The sequence below is a fragment of the Suncus etruscus genome, chromosome 2 (assembly GCF_024139225.1).
Source record: "Suncus etruscus isolate mSunEtr1 chromosome 2, mSunEtr1.pri.cur, whole genome shotgun sequence".
Lineage (NCBI taxonomy): Eukaryota > Metazoa > Chordata > Mammalia > Eulipotyphla > Soricidae > Suncus > Suncus etruscus.
In genome coordinates, this window is record NC_064849.1 from 167,818,513 (window position 1) to 167,835,976 (window position 17,464).

Genomic DNA, 17,464 nt, shown 5'->3' on the forward strand with positions numbered 1-17,464 from the left:
TTTTTCCACTTTTGTTGAAGTACCATGATTTGCAATGTGTAAATGAACATAGCTCCAGCATCATACAAGAATGGTCATTTTCCTCCATCAATGTACAAATGGCCATGGCTCATCCCATCCCCAAGTAAGCTCAGTTCTGTCGACAATTCTTTTTTTTTTTTAGGTTTTGGGTCACACCCAGCTGCACTCAGGGGTTATCCCTGGCTCTACACTCAGAAATCACTCCTGGCAGGCTGCGGGGACCATATGGGATGCCGGGATTCAAACCACTGTCCTTCTGCATGAAAGGCAAACGCTCTCTCTCTGGCCCCTCTGTCGACAATTCTACAATGCTGTCTTTAGCCATTTATCCCTTAGTACCTTTCTTAATGTCTCACAAAGAGATCATTCTGTGTACTTTTTTAAATCTATTTCCATGTATTTTTTCATCTCAAATGTACACATATTTTATATTTAATTTATTATTTAAATCATAATACATACAATTAGCACATATAAAAATGTTTCTGGTGTTTCTGGACTTGTAAAATATGATAACAAATAAAGAACCTGTCCTGCATGTGGATGACCTAAGTATAATACTTGGTACCACAGTGATGCCTGATTGCAAGGCTAGGAACAAGCTTCCATTTACATTCAGATATGAACCATAATATTCAGGGCTCCATCAAATCGAAGGGAAGAAGAGATGGGGTGATGTGTGTGTGTGAATGTGTCCCCCAAGATATTTTGTTTGTATTGAGGTATTTTTGGTTAACCAAATTAACAATATAATTACCTGATTCTGAACAATATTAAGGCTACAAATAAAATCTCTCATTAATTCCAGCAAAGCTTTCAAGCAGGACATGTTTAATTTTGCAGCCTCCCCCAAGGACTATCAATGCCAGTACTGAGTCCAACCTAGAAAATTTGTTGCAAAACAATACTTGATGTGAAATTATAATGAGCAATTTAATTAAAATAGTATTAACACAAAAGAAATTAATATCACAGATTATTCAATACTTTTACATTCATTAACTTGAGTAAATAAGCACATAAAGTAGGAAATAATTCTTATGAAATGTGACTTTTAAAGAAAGCAACATATAAAAGTAATCAAGTTCCAGAAATGATTCAGCATTGATACATAGCTTTTTATCAGTATTATAATAGATAAAATTACTGTTGTTTAAGATTGAGTTGTAAAAATTGTAAGGATTAAGGATCTTAGCTTGCATCCTACGTACTTTTTAGTTTTTGGTTTTTGGATCACACCAGCCAGCACTCATGGGTTACTCCTGGCTCTGCACTCAGAATTCATTCTTGGCTGGCTTGGGGAACCAAATGGGATGCCCAGAATCGAACCTGGGTATTTTGGGGGGTGGCCGCATGCAAAGCAAATGCCATATTGTTATGCTGTAGCTCCAGTAACCAAAGGTTCAAGCTTTTACCATAAGCTGTGGTCTTCCAAGCACTTCCAATTGTGATCTTGGAGCAGAGCAAAGGTAATTGTCAGAAACTACAGGGTGTGGCCCCAAACAAACAAACAAACAAACAAAAAAGACATAACAAAGTGATAAAATGATAAATTCAGCTAAATAGTTGCAATTAGTTGTGGTAAAAGTCTGCTAGAAACAGCTACATTTTTGGTATTATGTTTCACTTGACTGTAGCGTTCTAATAATAATCATTGTCATAACTACTAAAGTTTCTTTGTAGATATAATTATGGTCTGTAGTACTAAAGAATAATTATAGTAATCTTATAGTAAATTTTATATTTTATAATGGACTAAATAAATATAATTTCAGGAAAGCATTTTCCATATCAAAAGAGAAAAGTAGTATAGAATGGTCTGCTTAACAATATATAATTCAGTAATTTCACAAGATTTTTTTTGGTTTTGATTTTGATTTTGGTTTTGATTTTAGTTTTTGAGCCACACCCAGTGATACTCAGGTATTACTCCTGGATATGAGCTCAGAAAACGCTCCTGGCTTGGGGGTCCATATGGATGCCTGGGAATGGAACCGAGATCCATCCTAGGTCAGAGTGTGCAAGGCAAACGACCTACCGCTTGCGTCACTGCACTGGCCTCAAGATGGACTCTTTAAAGCAGTAAGGAAGAAGAAAAATCTCAGTATAAAGGGAAAAAAATACAAGATTCAAACAAGATCTTTAATTTGAACCAATCTAAACAAAACAAATAGTAAGATGACATATTCAAACTACTGAATGAAAAAACTTTTAACCAAGAGTTCACTACAGCAAAACACTCATTTACATGGGAGGGAAGATTAAAGACATTCTCAGACTAATAGGAACTCACAATATTTGCACTAACCAAAAAGACCCTAAATGAGGTACTCAAAGAGCAGTTACACAAACCAAATCCCCAATTGTAACAACAACAACCTAACAAAATATAATGGCTTAACAGCCCTTTCTTTCAATAGTTTCCATTAATGTAAATGAGCTAAACTCTCCCATGAAAAGACATGAAAAAACAGTTGGATCAGGAAACAAAACGCAGCCACCATCAGTCAGCAGAAACCACACCTAAAAGTTCAGGATAAAAACAAGCTCAGAATAAAAGGATGAAAAATAATTATACAAGGCACTAGAAACAAACAAACAAAAAAAGCTGGGACAACTATACTCATATCAGACCAAACTGCATTCAACCTCAAGAAAGTACTTAGAGACAAAGATGGACACTACTTATTGATCAAGGGAACAGTATAACAGAAAGTACTAACTCTGATCAACATCTATGCACCAAATGTAGACCCAGAAAAATATGTAAGGCTTTTACTCATATGGCTGGAGAAACATAAGAACATTATCTCCACTAGGCAGATCCACTAGGCAGAACACTAGCAAATATGTAAGAGCCCTAAATTAGAAACTAGAAGAATGAGGACTAATGGATGCATGCAGGGCATTTCATCCTCAAGAACGGAATGCACATTCTTCTCAAGTGTGTATGGAACTCTCTCTAGGATATATCACATTTTAGGACACAAGACTAACCTACATAAAGTCACAAATATAATAATCATACAAACCACCCCATCAGACAAAAATGCCACAGAGATCAAGATAGATTGTAAAAGAAGATGGGGAAAAATCTAACACCTGGAAACTAGCCAATATGCTGCTCAACTATGTGTAAGAAATTAAAGATTGATAATATCTCACACCTTACACAAAAGTTAATTCAAAGTGAATTAAAGACCTTGAAATCGAGCCCGAATCCATAAAGTTCAATGAGGAAAACATAGGCAGAACACTCCAAGATTTAGACCTCAAAAAAATCTTTTGATGATAGGATGCCAATGGCAAGAGATCTAGCTTCAATGCTAAGTAAATGGGACTACATCAAATTAAAGTTTCTGTATGGCAAAAGGAACAAGAACTAAAATTAGAAGGCAGCTAACTGAGAGAAAATTTTTGCACTCAAAACATCAGATAAAGGGTTAATTTCTAGAATATATAAAATAACCACAAAGGCTTACTCCACAAAACCCAAAACCCTATAATCATTGGACACTTGTATTTTTTCCCTGAAATCAACTTGTGTTTGCTAACACTGTCTTGAAGATAATGCTGTTTATGCAATAATTTGTGAACATGTACAGAGTTTTATGGAAATTTAAACCAATTTTTAAAACTATGAACACAACCACCATAAAAAATGGAATTAAAGGAAAGCTAATTTATGGAATGAAAGAGTTCAGGGTTTGTTTGACCATGCTGGAAAACCTTTGGGAAAGCCTCTGCCACAGAAGAGCGATTTTCATTTCAAAAACTTCTGCTTTGACAACAGTGCCCTGTTCACAACAGCTTGCACCCGGTCACATCTCCCCTGGGGACCGGCGATTTCTGCTGGTAGAGCAGCGCTTGCAGGCTTGGGCAGCTTCTCGGTCTTCTGCAAGGGGCTTTCACCATGGACACCGTTTTATGCTCCAATCAAAGTGCTCTGATCAAATGCATAATCTGCCATAACTTTTTTTTGTTGGTAGCCATTTGTATTCAAGGAATCACAAATGCAAATAAAAAATTCATTTGTCAGTTTTGGAACTAGAAACTGTTCTAATTTTAGTTGACTATTTTTTTTTAACGAGTTCTTAAAACATTGGCAACACTGTTCACTTTGGTTTTATGGCTTCTGGAGTTATTTTTGATAGTTTTACATTACTTGATCATTCAAAGTTGAGTATATTTTAAATTAATAAAGACAAACTCTGTTTAATACTTTAAAATAAAACTAATCTACCATGTTTTCAATCTTACTCCCAGATATCTTCTTTATTCCAAGAACTCAAAAACACTAATTCCAAAAAGATAAATGCATACCTAAATTTATTGTAGTATTATTTACAATAGTCTAGACCTGGAAACAATGCAAATGTCCAATGGTGAATGTTTAAAGAACTTGAGATAAAACATACACATTGAAATACTCAGCTATAACAAAAGATGCTTTTGTCTACAATATACATGTAGCAAAACAAAGTCAGGTGTCAGACAAATCAAAATAGGTCAGAAGAAGAAAGAAAAATACTGGATTATCTCACTGATAGGCTCTCTCTCTCTCTCTCTCTCTCTCTCTCTATATATATATATATATATATATACTTTTGTGTCATGTAAACATATTTTGTATGACTTATTTCAAGCTAGACAATGATTAAATAACATTTATACTCTAAGCTTGACAACAGATTGTGATTATTAAAAAAATTTAAAGGACCATTAGTAGGAGTAATATATATTATGTAACTATATGATTAATGTATATTATAATTATAATATTTATATATTATATATAATTATAAGATATACATAATATAGTGCATTGTTATAAAATATTATATGTATTATTATATCATATATTATATCATATATTATATTATATTATATATAATATATTATATTGCATATAACAATTAAGGGATATGCATAAGTTTCATAATAGAGCTTTCAAATGAAGTATAAAAATTTGGAAGGGAAAGTTATGACATAGTCATAAACTGAATAAAATGGGCATTCAAACATTAAATTATAAACTGCAACACAAAACTTCACCGACAAAAAATAAAAAACTAAAAATACTCAGTTACAGTGTTTTAAGATACATTCAATGCACTAGTGTAAAGTCCAAGAATTGGAACGACATACAAAAAAGATGGCATTAAAGTTCTTTATTTCAACAATTTTCCTTCATGTCTATTCCCTGAACTGTCAAATCAAGAACAGTGGCTAGATAAATCAGAAATCTGCTGCATACATATTAACTATCTGATAAACACAGACTTATAAATGCAGATAAATACAGAAAAAGGCTGGAAAATCATTCTACAGGCACACTGAAGACTAAAAATGACTGTGATTTCCATACTTTTATCAGATAAAATAAATATCAAACCAAAAAATATTGAAAGGCATAAATAAACTAGATAATGACCAAAATTTTATGCACCAGAAAGTCTGAACACTAAGTAACATATATGTACCAAATGAAAATGCATCAAAACATGTAAAATGACTCTTAACAGGTATGAAGGAAAATATTAATAGTAATACAAAAGAAAATATTTAATATCATGCATTCACCAATGGATAGATTAATCAATAAGAAAATGGTGATACTAAACGAAGAAATAAATAAGTTTAATAGACATTTGTAGTGCTCTCTAGTTGCCAGAAAAAGAATACTCTTTTTCTTTCAGTGTTCTTGGAGTAGTCTCTTGGATAAATTACATACAATACAAAAAATATTCACAAAAAATCAAGAATAATAGATGTCATATCAAATTTCATATCAGACCACAATGCATTGTGAATGACAATGAATGAGAGTCTAGAAAAAATTGAAACACTCAAGAGTTTTTAATACAACACACTTTGAAAAATCATTGTGTCTAAAAGAAATTTTATAAAGAAATAAAACTATTATTGAGTATCAATGAGACTCCATGAACTATTAGAATTTGTGGGATATGGCAAAAATGTTACTAAAAAAAAGTTTATTGGACTACAGTTATACATTACAAAACAAGAACAGGTGCAAATAAATGACCTAACCTGTCACTTGGAAAAAACCTAGAAAATAAAATAACAAAAGGAAACCGAACTATGTAGAAACAGGGGAAAAAACCTTCAAAATTCAATCTACTTACCTACTTAAGAAAAAATAAATAAAGTCCAATAAATTTTCAATTTCAATGAAAATAAAATTTTATAAATATAATTCAAAAAAGCCATGAAACCAAGAACTGTTATTTTAAAGAATATGATGTATTATATAATATATATACAATGATTTTTTACTAGATTGTGGTAAATCAACCTATAAATGCAAATCAAAACAACGATGAGATACCACCTCACACCACAGAGAATGGCACACATCACAAAGAATGAGAATAAACAGTGTTGGCGGGGATGTGGAGAGAAAGGAACTCTTATCCACTGCTGGTGGAAATGCCATCTAGTTCAACCTTTATGGAAAGCAATATGGAGATTCCTCCAAAAACTGCAAATTGAGCTCCCATACGATCCAGCTATACCACTCCTAGGAATATACCCTAGGAACACAAAAATACAATACAAAAACCCCTTCCTTACACCTATATTCATTGCAGCACTATTTACCATAGCAAGACTCTGGAAACAACCAAGATGCCCTTCAACAGACGAATGGCTAAAGAAACTGTGGTACATATACACAATGGAATATTATGCAGCTGTCAGGAGAGATGAAGTCATGAAATTTTCCTATACATGGATGTACACAGAATCTATTATGCTGAGTGAAATAAGTCAAAGAGAGAGAGAGAGAAAAATGCAGAATGGTCTCACTCATCTATGGGTTTTAAGAAAAATGAAAGACATTCTTGCAATAATAATTTTCAGACACAAAAGAGAAAAGAGCTGGAAGTCCCCGCTCATCTCAGGAAGATCACCACAAAGAGTGATGAGTTTAGTTAGAGAAATAACTACATTTTGAACTGTCCTAATAAAGAGAATGTATGAGGGAAATGGAGAGCCTGTTTAGAGTACAGGCGGGGGTCGGGTGGGGAGGAGGGAGACTTGGGACATTGGTGATGGGAATGTTGCACTGGTGATGGGTGGTGTTCTTTACATGACTGAAACCCAAACACAATCATGTATGTAATCAAAGTGTTTTTTAAAAAAAAAATCAACCTATAAATGTAGACCCTATGATATGTGGAGTTCTCTGGGTTAAGCAAATTCAAAGTAAAGCACTGGTTCAAGCAGGAAATGTTCTGTTATGGAAAACCAAAGGTTTAACTAAGTAATATATTTCTAGAAAAAAAGTAGGAAAAACCCTGCTAGGAAGAATAAATGCTTAAATATATATATATATATATATATATGAGAACTGAAACAGACAGCCTGGCAGAGAGAGTCCTGCCAAAAAAGAAAAGAACATTACCATAACCTCAAGGTTATTGCTTATGTTCTCCAAGTACCCACTGTCCACGGTTATACTAACAGTCCATGCTTTGTTTGGTGTAAGAAATCCTTACAAAGATTGTATATTATGAAAACAAAGAAAGAAATAGAAGATGAACCTAATAAAAATCAGAGGAGCACTTTGCTAGCTATTTAAACAAGCTGCTGAGCCTGTCTTATTCCTTGCAACTGACCCCTCTGGGTGGAGGTCAAATGTGCCTATCCAATTGGATTTTATTGTGGATATCTATCACATAGACAACTAGAGACAAAATTGATCATCTTATTCAGAAATTCAGTGGCAGAAATGATAAAAGGCTTCTCAGAAACACAAAGGATCAAACAATATTACTATGAACGCCTTACATGATTAAATAAAGAGATTCTGGAAGAAAAAATATTTAAAACCTCCATTAGGTGAAAATAGAAAAACCTAAATAAATCTATTACTTTCAAGGAACTTTAAAAATAATCAAAAATATCCTCAAAAATAAATAACTCTAATGCTGAATCCTTCCAAACCTTCAAAGACAACCTACTTCCTATACTTCTTAAGATTTTCCTGGGGCTGGAAAGATAGCATGGAGGTAAGGCGTTTACCTTTCATGTGGAAGGTCATCGTTTCGAATCCTGGCATCCCATATGGTCCCCCGTGCCTGCCAGGAGCAATTTCTGAGCACAGAGCCAGGAAAAACCTCTGAGCATTGCCGGGTGTGACCCAAAAATACACAAACACACACACACACACAAAGATTTTCCACAAAGGGAAATCAAAAGAAAGTCTACCAAAGTTTCTATGTGGCCAACTTTATCTTCATATTAAAATCTGACAGAGATATCACTAAAAATAAAAACTAGACTAAGTACAGTATGGCTGCTAGTGTGGAAAATATAGGCCAGATTCACTCTTCATAAGAAGTCTGCCTATTTTTTTATATGGGGGGGTCTCATTTCATTGATTATTTGTAACCTAATCAACTAACTCACCAATTCATCAATTGGAGAACAGTTATTGAATTTCTGAGGCCTTCTACATCTTAAGGACTTCCAATAACTCAGAGCTAAAAAAGTTAATAGATTTGTCAATAGAGTGAGTGTAGACGGTGGTTTTCCCAAGCAGGCTGCCCAGCATGAATGCCAAGTAACCATCAGTTTTCAGACCTGAAAAAGCAAGCTGACTCTCTGCTCTTCCCACAACTGCAAAGGCAGAATGTAGAAGGTGGTCTAGAGCTAGAAGATAACCTACCTCACCTCATAAATCTTTCTCACAGAGAGAGATACAGAACACTGTAAACCAAGTCAGAAATAAAAGGGGAAACATCACAACCAATAGCATGAAATTGAAAAGAATGTCAGAGATTGCTATTGAATCTTTTTTTATTGCCATGAAACAAGAGAACTTAGGAAAAAAGGATAAATGTGTGTGTTTCTTGATATATTGAAAGAGTCTAAGCATCAGTCATAGAAATTCTCTGAATGTTTGAGAAAACTCACCTGTAAACCCATCTGGCCCTGGACTTTATTCTTGGGGAGATTCTTAATTGCTGTTTCAATTTCCTTATTTGTGACTGGCCTGTATAGGCTTTCAAATTCTCCTCATTGACTTTTGGAATATTCTATATTAACAGAGTACAATTGTTCATAAGATCTCATGATGTCTTGTATTTATGGGCGGTTTTGTTGTAATTTCTCCCCTATTATTTCTGACACACGTCAGATAAAGTTTTTATTTCTAATATATACAAAGTACACAAAGATTAACTCCACGAAAGTTTAAAAAAATCATCAAAAAAGTAGGGAGAGGAAATGAACATTTAGTAGAGTCAGACCAGCAGATAACAGACACATCAAAAAATACTGATCATCACATATCATTAAGAAAATCCAAATCAAGACAACAATAAGATAATATCTTATACCAATGAGGATGGCACATATCAAAAATAATGGGAACAATTTTTGTTTGGCAGGAAATGGGTAAGAAAGGAATTCTCACCCACTGCTAATTGTAATGCTGCCTGGTCAAACTCCCATTAAAAATAGTATGTTCAAAATAAACCCAAAATTGATTTGCCATATGACCCAGCCATCCCAATTTTGAGTATCTATACCCAGGACAGAAGAATATTCATTCAAGAAGTTGTATGCACACCATATTCATTGCAGAACTCAGTACGATAGCTAAAATTGGAATCAACATAGATATCCAACAGAGAAGTGGATCATGAAAATGTGTTACATGGAGTACCACAAAGGTGTAAAGAATGATACAATTATGAAATTTACTGCAACATGGATGGGATTTCAAAATATTATGTTAAATGAAGTAATCCAGAAAAATAAATATAAAATCATATCACTTATATGTAGTATTTAGAATAAGTGCATGAAGAACTACAATGGTTTAAATGAAAGTTAAACCATTGGCTCCTGAGTATAGCAAGGAGAAGGAAAGAAATTGAGTGGGGGAGGAGAAACAAAAATATGAAAGGATGAAGACCATCCTTTCAAGCAAAGTCAACAGCATTGAAATTAAGGACCCAAACTTTAACAATCAAAACTTAAATTGGGCCCATTCTACTGGCAGTCTGGTGATGATATGGGATGCATTTTAAGAAAATTGGTAGAGGGATGTCAAAAAATACTCCCAACAAGTTGCTATGAAATAAACATTACCCTTAGACAGAAAGCAAAGACCCAAATAAAGAGGCTCACTGATCAGTATCTCCAATGAACACAGATGTGAAGATACTCACTAATTAGTAGCAAATTAAATCAAATAATAAAATATAAAATGTTACATATCATGAACAAGCAGTATTTGATTCAAGTAAGCAAGGACAGTTAAACATACACTAGTCAATCAATGCAATATACCATATCAATAAATGAAAAAAACATATGGTCATATCAATAGACACATAAATCATTTGGCAAGATTTAGAACCCATTCACTTTGAAACTCTAGACAGAATGGGAATTTTAGGAACTTTCCACAGCATTGTCAACACTATTTACCACAAGCGCACAACAAACATTATGCCCTCTAGACAACATTAAATTTCTTAGATCAGGCACAACATTCCTACATTCACCACTTCTGAAAGTTCACCACTACTGGAAGTTCCATAGTTAGACAAGAAAGAGATAAAGCAATTAGACAAGAAAGAGATAGGAAAAGAGTCAAACATTCACTTTTTCTTTTTTACAGATTACATGATACCATATTTAGAAAGTCATACTCTATAAGAAATGCTTCTAGAAACAAATTTGCATAGCTAAATTGAATGATACAAAATTAATGAGAAAAAGTCCAAAGTTTTACTATATGCAAAAAAAAAGAGAAGTTTTTTTAATTTCATTCACAATTGTGCCTCAAAAATTCAAGTATTTCAGAATCAGTTTAACTAAAGGGGTAAAAGGCCTACACAAAGCAAGCAACAAAATGCTATTTAAAGAAATAATATGTAAGGAAATTGAGCCACATCCCCTACTCATGGAGTAAGAGGATCAATATTATACAAATGGCAATAACCCTGAAAGCATTATACACATTCAGTGTAGTGCATATCAAGATTCCTATGACACTTTTCAAAGAAACAATACAAGGACTCCTGAAATTCATATGGAACAAAATCTCCCTCCCTTCATGAACAGTTAGAGCATTCCTTGGGAAAAGGAGATTGCAAATATCACTTTCCCAAACTTCATAACTATACTGCAATGTAGTGATAACTAAAATAGTATGGAACTGGAATCAAGCATGATGCCTCAGTTCAATAGAATAAAAAGAAATATCTGAGACAGAGACTCAAGTATAATATCAGTTAATCTTAAATTAAAAAAGGAAAAAAAGGGGCCTGAGCAATAGTGTAGTGGTAAGGCATTTGCTTTGCATGCGGCTGTCCCAGGGCCTAGGTTTGATCTGGTGTACCATATGGTTCCCAGAGCCAGAAGCGACTTCTGAGCACAGAGCCAGGAGTTAACCCCTGGGTGTCATTGGGCATGCCCCCCCCCCAAACAAAAAGAAAAGAAAAAAAATGAAGTAGAGCAAAGAAAGCCTCTTGAACTTGGAAAACTGATTAGCTATGAAGTGAATTCTGACATCTTTCTAATAACATGCACAAAAATTATATCAAAATGGACAAAAAACATTGACATAAGACCTTCTTTATCAATAAGGTACACTGAGAAAAACAAGCAGAACTCTCCATAACATTGAAATTTAATGAATCTTTAGAATGAAAAGCCACTGATTTAGAAATTGAGACTACATAATTAAGAAACTCTTCTCCTTAAAGGATATTATGATCAGGTTACAAAAACTAGCTCATGAAATGGAAGAAACATTTTTCCAACCATTCATCTAAAATAAGGTCAACATCAAAAACATATGTCACTGACTGGCGGTGTTAAAAATGGACAGAGAAATGCTGTTACCAGGCTCAAACCAGGCCTGCTGTATAGACTCAATCTTTTCTCAAACCATATGTAAAACAATCAGTGAAAGTTTATGGGTGCATTTGTGATGTTAAAAAAGACAGAACTAACTAGTTAAGCCAGAGTCGACAGTGTAATCATGAGACCTAAACTTTACCAAGAAAAAATAAAAAATGGACCTGTTATGATTGAAGGATGAAGTGGGGGATGGCATGTACGCACTATGGGATACTTGGTGGAAAAAGTTCTTAAAACATTGCATTTTTTTTTTTTGGTTTTTCAGCCACACCCGGTGACACTCAGGAGTTACTCCTGGCTATGTGCTCAGAAATTGCTCCTGGCTTGGGGGACCATATGGGACGCTGAGGGATCGAACCATGGTCCGTCCTAGGCTAGAGCCTGCAAGACAGACACGTAACGGCTTGTGCCACTGCTCCAGCCCCAAAACATTTCATATTTAAAACCCAACTATAAATAACGTTGTAAAAAGATTTTTAAAAAGATAGTGAAAAAGATAGCATATGAAAAAGTATTCATCACAATGATTATCAGGAAAATGAACAAAAAAATTGAGATCTCACCTCACCACCAAGAATTGGCTATATTTTAAAAAATCAAGAATAATAAGAAATGACAGGGATGCTGTTGAAAGGAAAAGAATAAAAGGAACTCTCATTAAGTGCTGATGTATCTATTGATTAGCTCAGAGTCTACAGAAATGCTGAACACAACTGTGAACTGAGAATGCCAAAGAGAGAAAGGGGTGTCAGGAGGTAACCTTGAAGTAACCAACTAACTTGGTGCTGTTATATTCATAATATCGTGGTGATTCTCATTCAGCAGCATTGTTTCAATTATGAAACAATGCTACCAATATTATTAAAATCATCAAGCATCAATAACAAAACTATTTGAAGAAAAATAGATTTGCATTCTGATACCATATAGTAAATCTTTGTTAGATTCATTTTGATGCAAAAAATGCAGTAAATTTGAAAGATAGTTTTCATGTCAATATAATTATAAGTTGTCAAGCTATTTTTATGCATTCATGGAGTGCATAAAATATAATATTTTGCTTCAGGATAGACACAGGTAGAACAAACACTCCTGAAATTTATTTGGAACCAATAAACATCCAATAAACAGTTAGAGCTACCCTAAGGAATAAGAAGATGGGAGGCGTCACTTTTCTCAATTTTAAATTTTTCTACAAGGCAATAGTCATTAAAAGAACATGGTATTCAAATAAAGACAGACCCTCAGATCAATGGAATAGACTTGAGTATTCAGAGAATGTTCCCCAGACATACAATCAATTAATCTTTGATAAAGGGACAAAAACACAAAATAGAGTAAAATAACCTCTTCAATAACTGGTGCTGGAACTGTTCAGCCATATGTAAAAGAAGAACTCATACCCCATCTAACACCATGCACAAAGGTCAAATCCAAATGGATTAAAGACCTTGATGTCAAATCCAAAACTATAAAGTGTAGAAAAACATATAGGTAAAACACTCCATGACATTGAGACTAAAGGCATCTTCAAGGAGTAAAAAACACTGTCCAAACAAGTGGAAGCAAAGATAAACAGATGGACTATATTAAGCTCAGAAGCTTCTGCACCTCAAAGGAAATAGTGATGATGATACAAAGGCCACCCACAGAATGGAAGAAATTATTTATCCAATACCCATCAAATAAGAGGCTAATATTGAAAATATACAGGGTACTGATAGAACTTAACAAGAAAAACATCTAACCCCATCAAAAAATGGGTGAAAATAACAGACACTTCCTCAAAGAAGAAATACAAATGGCCAATGGGCCAAGGAAAGAATGCCCCTCATCACTAGTTATCGGGGAGATTCAAATCAAAACAATAAGGTGCCACAGAGTGCCACAGAGACTGGCACACATCATAAAGTATAAGAATAATCTTTGTTGGTGGGATGTGAGGAAAAAGGAACTCTTAAACACAGCTGGTGAAAATGCTGTCTAGTCCAGCCTTTATGGAAAACAACATGGAGATTTCTCAAAAAACTGGAAAATGAGCTCCCATATGATCCATCTATACCATTCCCAGGGATATGCCCTAGGTCTAGGAACACAAAAACATAGTACAAAAATGCCCTCTGCACATTCATTGCAACACTATTTATAATAGCCAGAATCTGGAAACAACCCAGATGCCCTTCAACAGATGAATGGCTAAAGAAACTCTGGTACATATACACAATAAATACTATGCAGCTGTCAGAAAAATAAATGAAGTCATGAAATTTTCTTACACATGGATTGGCATAGAAACTATTATTCTGAGTGAAATACATCAAAGGGAGAGAGACACAGAATAGTCTCACTCATCTATGTGATTTAAGAAAAATAAGACATTATTATAATAATACCCAGAGACAATAGAGATGAGGACTGGAAGGAGTGACCAAGATATGAAGCTAACCACAAAGAGTGCTGAATGCAGTTAAAGAAATAACTAAACAACTATCATGACATTGGTAGTGAGTGACAGTAGAATGCCTGTCTTGAATGCATTTCAAGATGCATTCAAGATGGGGAGGAAGGAGATGGGGAGCACTGGTGGTGGAAATGTTGCACTGAAGGGGTGTTCTTTTTCATAATTGAACCACAACTACAAACATGTGTCTAATTATGATGCTTAAAGAAAGTTATTAATTTAAACAAATGGAAGTGATAGGCATAATATGCTTCATATCAATACTGAAAAACCACAATTTCTAAAAGGAGCAGAAAAGGGAAGTGAGAATGATAGTGGGAAAGAAAGAAAAAAATTCTGCCACATAGGCAAGTGGGGGAGGATGGGAGGGAAATGGGATACTAACTGTGGGAAATGCACACTGGTGAAGAGTGTACATTGAATGGCTCAAACTCAACCATGAATAACTATTTGTGGGGGAAATAATTGTATTTTAAACAATTAGAAATTGAGGTGACATGGAAAAAATGTACTATAAAGCAATATCCATTAAAACTGCAGATAGTGGAATAAAGACAAATTGTCAGATCAGTGTCTAGACTTGAATATTCTGATACTGATCCACAGATATACAATCAATTAATCTTTGATGAATGGGGCTATAAATACAACATGGAATAGGAAATCTTCTTAGCATGTGATGTTGGGATAACTGGTCTACTGCAAAAAAATAAATAAACTCAGACCTCTGTTTAACATTGTACACAAAGTCAAATCAAAATGGCAGAAAGACCTGTAATTTGAGACCGGAAACTATAAGGTATATAGAAGAAAACATAGACAAATGTTTTCCATGGCACAGAATAAAGGCATCTTCATGGAGAAAACATGAAAACATGAATGCAAAGATAAACATTTAACTTAGAAACCTTTGCACTTGAAAGGAAACAGTTATTAGAATACAAAGGCTCTGCATGGAATGGAAAAACTATTAGATTAGGAGTTAATATAATCAGATTAGGAGTAAACATCTAAAGTAAACAAGGTACTTACAGAGTCTAACAAAAGTAAAACAACTAACACCACCAAAATGGGGAGAAGAAAGGAACAGACACTTCCTCAAATAAGAATATAGATGGCCAAAGAAACAGAAAAAAATACTCCTCATCACTAATCATCAGGGAGATGCAAATCAAAACAACAATGAGGTATCATTTCTCATCATAAAGAATGGCATACATCACAAAAAAAAAAGAATAATCAGTGCTGGCAGAGATGTGGAGAGAAAGAAATTCTTATTCACTGTTGGTGGAAATGCCTTCTAGTCTAGCCTTTATGAAAAACAATATGGAGATTTCTCAAAAAACTGGAAATTGAGCTTCATCCAGCTATACCACTCCTAGGGAAATACCCTAAGAAAAGACACAAAAAATAAAACATATAACAGGAATGCCTGCTGCATTTGTGTGTTCATCACAACCCTATTTACAATGTCCAGAATACTGAAACAAATCCCAGGTTCTTGACAACAAAGGAATGGCTAGAGAAACTGTGGTACAACTACAAAATGAAATACTATGCAGTCATTAGGAAAAAATGAAGTCATGAAATTTGCTTATACAAGAATGAACATGGAAATTATTATTCTAAATGAAATAATTATAAATGAAATTAGGCATAGAATAATCTCATTCATGTGTGGGATATTATTTAAAAACGGTATAGTAATATTTCAAAAGACAATAGAAATGAGGGCCTGGAGAACCAGTTCATGATACAAAGCTTGTCAAAAAAAAAGAACAATGAGTGCAGTTAGAATGGAGAAGAATTCACTAGGACAATGACAGTTTAAACTGATCATTCTGAATCAGAACTTGGTGTTGAAATGTTATAACTGACATGCATTGCATCCTCTTACTAACAAAAGTACAAACCACAATGTCAAAAAGGAAAGAGAGAGAGAGAGAGAGAGAGAGAGAGAGAGAGAGAGAGAGAGAGAGAGAGAGAAGCAAAATTTCTTCCCCAGAGACAGGTGATGAAGTGGAGTAGGATTAAACTGGGGGTACATTGGTGCAAGGAAAGTTTCATTGGTAAAGGGTAGTGTACATTCAGAAAAAAAAACAGCTATGAATATTTCTGTAAACAAGTTGCTAAAATAAAGCAATTTTTAAAATCAAATAATAATTTGGAAAATACAGGATTTTTAAATGTAGGAATAAGTTTCTTGTCAAAAGGCAATTTCATTTAATAAAGCAAAACTATGTAAAATATATTTGCACATCTAGTAACAAAAATGTAGAAGTGGGCCCGGAGAGACAGCACAGCGGTGTTTGCCTTGCAAGCAGCCGATCCAGGACCTAAGGTGGTTGGTTCGAATCCCGGTGTCCCATATGGTCCCCTGTGCCTGCCAGGAGCTATTTCTGAGCAGACAGCCAGGAGTAACCCCTGAGCACCACCAGGTGTGACCCAAAAACAAAACAAAAAAAATGTAGAAGTGTAATTAATTGATGAAATAAATTAGTACAATATCTATAAGTTGATTTTTTCTTTGAAATTAAAATTATAAATTATTTTCATAGTCAACTAAAGTGTGATTGTCATTTTATGCACAAGGTTACTTAACATTTAAAAAAAGTACTTTTTATTTATAGTATCCCTCTTACCAGCTATTCTTTTGTAGTTGTGTCTTATGAAAGGTGAGATGTTTAAGCACTTTTTTCAACTGTGGACTATTCTTCTGAACACAAAACCAGGCAGTCACACAATGCCAAAATAGTTGGTCAATCTCATATCCTCTCTGATTAAGCTGCAATTGTTCCTAAAGTTAAAATATAAAAATTCATTTTGAAAACCATTATTTCATTTTTATTAATATAAAAATAAATTATAAATGTACAAATAAATAAAAATCAGTTACTATACTCTTGGTTCACTGAATAAAACAATTTAATCATATTTAAGTATATATTTGGAGCTTTAATGTAAGCTATTTTCATATGGGTCCATTTAGTACAATAACATTTCTACAAAATGACAAAAGGTCAATGTCCTTTCAGGGATATCAATTAAACATAATTGTACTTTCAAAACTGTATG

At 34.0% G+C, this 17,464-nt stretch overlaps 1 protein-coding gene across 1 annotated transcript in view; it reads right to left on the bottom strand.

The window, feature by feature from the left end:
- TMEM232 (transmembrane protein 232) overlaps positions 1 to 17,464 on the bottom strand; it is a 189,383-nt gene that overhangs the window by 114,407 nt on the left and 57,512 nt on the right. Inside the window, 3 exon segments of the mRNA XM_049769101.1 lie at positions 779 to 874; positions 876 to 903; positions 17,032 to 17,165. Of these exon segments, the coding sequence (XP_049625058.1) occupies positions 779 to 874; positions 876 to 903; positions 17,032 to 17,165 (258 nt within the window).